Genomic DNA, 4,575 nt, shown 5'->3' with positions numbered 1-4,575 from the left:
AATGAATGGTTATTGTCATGGTGTAAAGAACAGAAACTGCTCTTTGTTAATAATTGGAATCTTTTCTGGGAGCGTCCTAGGCTTTTTCGCGCTGATGGCCTGCACCCCAGCAGTGTCACAGTCTTCAGCGGGTGTGCCCAGGAGGGCCACCAGATGACTGTGTTCGGTGAGCACATGGCTTGTGTTGTGTTGTCTGTTGCCATGTGCTCTCTCCTGTCTATTGTCTTGCCCCTCCCATCTTGTTACCTCGTTATTGTTTTAGTTGCTCCACCTGTGTCTCCCTCGTTAGCCTCCTCATTTGGTTCCTATTTATTCTCCTGGTGTCTGTCATCCGGTGCCAGACTGTCATTTCTCATTGTGTGTGTTTCGTGTCTGCATGCGTGCAGCTTTAGACCTGCCTGTCTGTTTTACCCCTTCGGGGTGGTTTGAGTTTGTTTTTGTTTCATTTTTATTATTAAATAAACAACCATTTCTCCTGCACTTAGGTCCTCGCTTCATCTCCCTGCATGCACCGTGACAGTTATAGTTTGGGAACAAATTTTAAAATCTGACAAAACCACCCTGGGGACATTTTCAGACATTTTGACTGGATTCATAGATAATTCCAGTAATATTTTCCTTAATTATTGTATTATTATTTGTATTATTATAATTAGCTTTATACATTCTCAGAAAGAAAGGTAGAAAAGCTTTCACTGGAGTGGTACCCTTAAAATGTAAATATTAATAGTGTAAAGTTACATAATCTACATAATAGATGGTACACAATAGTATTTTTCGAAAAGGTACTGTCCCAGTGATGGCTTTTGTACCTTTTTTTTCTGAGCATGTTTATATTTTTACGCGTTTGGCAGATGCCTATCCAATTTAAAGCCTATTCAGGGTAAACATTTTGCGAGTATGGCCTTGTTTGAGCTTCAGGAACTGATTTCAGTCTCAGAGGGAGTGTGTGCTTCAGGTTGAACGTGTTTTGGACACAGGTGCAGGAGTCGATGCAGGTTTATGTATCCCCTGACCTGTGATCAGCTGAATAATGAATGGATGTCATTCCTACCTTTATTATTATATTAAACTGATAAACTGGTCTCCAGACAGGGATGCTGCCCTGCACGTCACCACCACTGGAAAGCCCCTCTGGTGTTCTCCAATGGGAAACATACAAACAAAAGACGGAACATAAATGACTGTGCTGAGTTTAGTCTGAGGGCAGCTGCTGTTTCCCTCCCTGGTTCTCTCTTTGGCAACAACAGTCTAAGGCTGATTCTTACTGTACAACTTAGATGGAGTTCCTCTGAACTCGGACTAAAAATTCCAAACTGCATATGAGCACATAGTCCTAATGGAATGTGGAAAATAGTGACAGTATTTTAAAGAATGTAGATATTGTTTGAAGTAGGAGAAAAGATCTAGGAGGTTTTCTTTCTTTCTTTTCCTCTTTGGGCCCCAAAAGTGATGGAGTGTGCCAAAAGCTACAGGTGCCCCTTGTTGACCTCCCCTCCACACACACATACACACACACTCCTGCAACCCAAAAGAAACAGGAAGTGGCTCTGTAGGGGGTGAAAAGGCCTCTTCTGCCACTCAGAAAACATTTCCAGTGAAAAGTAGGCACACCATCTAATTTATCCTGACAAGAAAATAAAACTGAATTCAAGAAAAGGCAGATTTCCCTGATACCAAAAATATGCACAGTAAATGTAGGTGATTAATTTCCCCAAATAAACATTTGATGCTCTCTTTTGATCTTTAAATGACAAATAATGTAAATAATAATGTAAAATGTTATAGAATTCTGCAAACGTTTATAGGTCTATACATTTCGGAACCATTAGCGCCACCAAACGGAAGTGCAAAAAATAATAGCTTTTTTTTTTTTTTTTTTCGGGCTGGTTAGCATATTCAAACTTATTCTTAACCATGACTATGTTTTAAACTCTATTAGTAAACACCAACTAGGCCTAAACAGATTTACTGCATGCAAGGAGCATGCAAACTCTTTTAATATTTGCTTGTCCCTCTGTGGAAATATCACCACATAGATCCACTCTGGTTATGGGAGATTTTAAGGGAATCAAACTACTACTGGTATAATTCTAGATGACTACAGAATAGGGTGGAAAAGGAGAAATAATTTAACATCGCTTCACCTGTAGAACATTGTCTGATGGCGTCCATTGATTATTCTATTAGTGTGGCTCCCTCAAGTGGCCATTTAAAGTAAAGAAGAAACATTTGTTTGTTTTTTATTTGTTTTAAATATGAGTTTATTCCCACACATTTCCAGTTCGTGTGTGTGCGTGTATAAAGAACATTTTATAATAGTAAATATTATTACTAATAATTAATCAAATCAATAAGGAATATAGTACATAGTCATTTATTTTGAAATAAATTATTATTTTTGCCCATCATTCTGAATTAAAAACTACATTAGACCTAACATCTTATATACAGATTAGTTTTGTGTGTGTGTGTTTGTACACAAAAGTGAACAAAACCTGAGAATATTAACAAAAAAACGTCCCTTTGGGGACGTCCTCATTTGTAAAACTGGTATAAAAAATAAAGTAAACAACGTTTTTTGAAATTGTAAAAATGCAGATAGTTTTCTGTAGGGTTAGGTTTAAGTTAGAAAAAGTAACTATCTGTATATAAAACAATGGAAGTCTATGTAATGTCCCCATTTAGATGGGGAAAGTAAACGTGTAAACGCTAAGTAAATGTGTGTGTGTGTGTGTGTGTGTGTGTGTGTCTGTGTGTGTGTCCGTGTGCGTGTGCGTGCGTGCGTGCGTGTGTGTGTGTGTGTGTCCGTGTGCGTGTGCGTGCGTGTGTGTGTCTGTGTGTGTGTCCGTGTGCGTGTGCGTGCGTGCGTGCGTGTGTGTGTGTGTGTGTGTGTCCGTGTGCGTGTGCGTGCGTGCGTGTGTGTGTGTGTGTGTGTGTGCTGGTATTCACTACGTTACAGGGACCAAATGTCCCTGTAATGTCCCTGACATTTTTTTGTGGGGTCCCCATGAGGAAAACTCATAAATCATACCGATTATCCGATAATCATAGAAGAATTTTGTGTGAGGGGTAGGTTTATGGTAAGGGGATAGAAAATACTGTTTGTACAGTAGAAAAACCATTATGCCTATAGAATGTCCCCATAATGACAGAAATACCAGTAAGTGAGTGTGTGTGTGACTATCATTGTTGTACTAAACAAAACTGTCTTCATGATACCCTTAATTGCTTCTAATAACATTAGAAATCATGTGCTGTCATTGCAGTTCCCTGTTACCGTTCAGCATCGAGAGCCTGCGGAGGCCCAGGCCTTCAGAGTCCCCTGACTCAAAGAGGAGACGCATTCACAGGTGTGAGTTTGAGGGCTGCAATAAGGTTTACACCAAGAGCTCTCATCTTAAAGCCCACAGACGCACACACACAGGTGAGTCAGCCTACATTTCCATCAGGTCAAGTTTTGAAAAACATTCTGTTCCTGTCAAGTACTTTATTTATTTACATTCTCTATGTGTGTTTTTCTCTCTCTCTCTCAGGTGAGAAGCCATACAAGTGTACGTGGGATAACTGCACATGGAAGTTCGCTCGCTCTGACGAGCTGACACGACATTACCGCAAACACACCGGCGTCAAACCGTTCAAATGCAGCGACTGTGACCGCAGCTTCTCCCGCTCAGACCACCTCGCCCTCCACCGTCGCAGACACGCCCCACAAACATGCATAGTGTGAAAAAGACGTTTGATGGACAATATAAGCAGACAGAGCAGGTCTCTATCTGCCAGTGTCGCATGCAGAAGGTCTGGAATTACTCCTCGCACAACAAAGAGGTGAAAGACATGGGAATTTGACAGGAATGAGAGTCCATGTTGAAGATGAGGTCCATGTATTATGAGATTAATCTACATTTATCTACATTTCCCTCGTACGGTTTGTCTTCTGCACTTTTATGTGAGGTTTATTCATAAAGGTGGAAGCCACAAAGTCTTGTACTAACTATTGAAAAGCCATGTGCTGTTAAAGGTGCTGTATACGATTTTTACACATAAATACTATAGAATCAGCAAGCAACTATTTGCTATGTAATGATATAGTGTAGGAACAACATCCTAAGCAGAGAGTGAAGTCAGAACCCCTCTGTTTGTGTAATTCGAGCCTTTCTGTTACTGTTAGCCCTCCTTGCATTTATAATAAGATAGTATGGAGCATTCCCACATGTCATGTTTCTATATTAGCATAATACTTAGCTAGTCACTTGACATTGTTTACAAAGGCCAAAGGTATCTCAGTTATCTCTCATTATATATGAAGAGTTGCCATGAGCATTTTTCTCAGGCTCCTATATTTATGTTCAGTTATTTCACTGTAATGGCAATGAAAAGAACCTATTCATTGCATATTAAAGTGAAATTACTAAACCTACACATGAAAGCCTGAGAAAAATACTCATTTTAGAAGAGGCTTTAAAGGTGGGGTAAGCGATTTCTGGTAGCCAATGTTGACATTTGAAATCACCAAAACAAACACGCCCCTACCCCAAAAGGGTCTCGCCCCTATTTTGATAGCTCCGCCCCACA

General features: G+C 40.0%; 1 protein-coding gene across 1 annotated transcript in view; it reads left to right on the top strand.

Moving 5' to 3' along the window:
* LOC107757647 (Krueppel-like factor 12) overlaps positions 1 to 4,521 on the top strand; it is a 31,102-nt gene extending 26,581 nt beyond the window's left edge. Inside the window, exons 5-6 of the mRNA XM_016575192.1 lie at positions 3,270 to 3,427; positions 3,537 to 4,521. Of these exons, the coding sequence (XP_016430678.1) occupies positions 3,270 to 3,427; positions 3,537 to 3,730 (352 nt within the window). The 3' untranslated portion in view covers positions 3,731 to 4,521. The remainder of the gene's footprint in view (positions 1 to 3,269; positions 3,428 to 3,536) is intronic.
* The last annotated feature ends 54 nt before the right edge of the window (positions 4,522 to 4,575 follow it).

This window comes from Sinocyclocheilus rhinocerous, unplaced genomic scaffold, assembly GCF_001515625.1.
Source record: "Sinocyclocheilus rhinocerous isolate Xijiao unplaced genomic scaffold, SAMN03320098_v1.1 scaffold1254, whole genome shotgun sequence".
NCBI lineage: Eukaryota > Metazoa > Chordata > Actinopteri > Cypriniformes > Cyprinidae > Sinocyclocheilus > Sinocyclocheilus rhinocerous.
The sequence above is the reverse complement of the archived record's forward strand: the minus strand, read 5'-3'. Positions and strand labels throughout refer to the sequence as shown.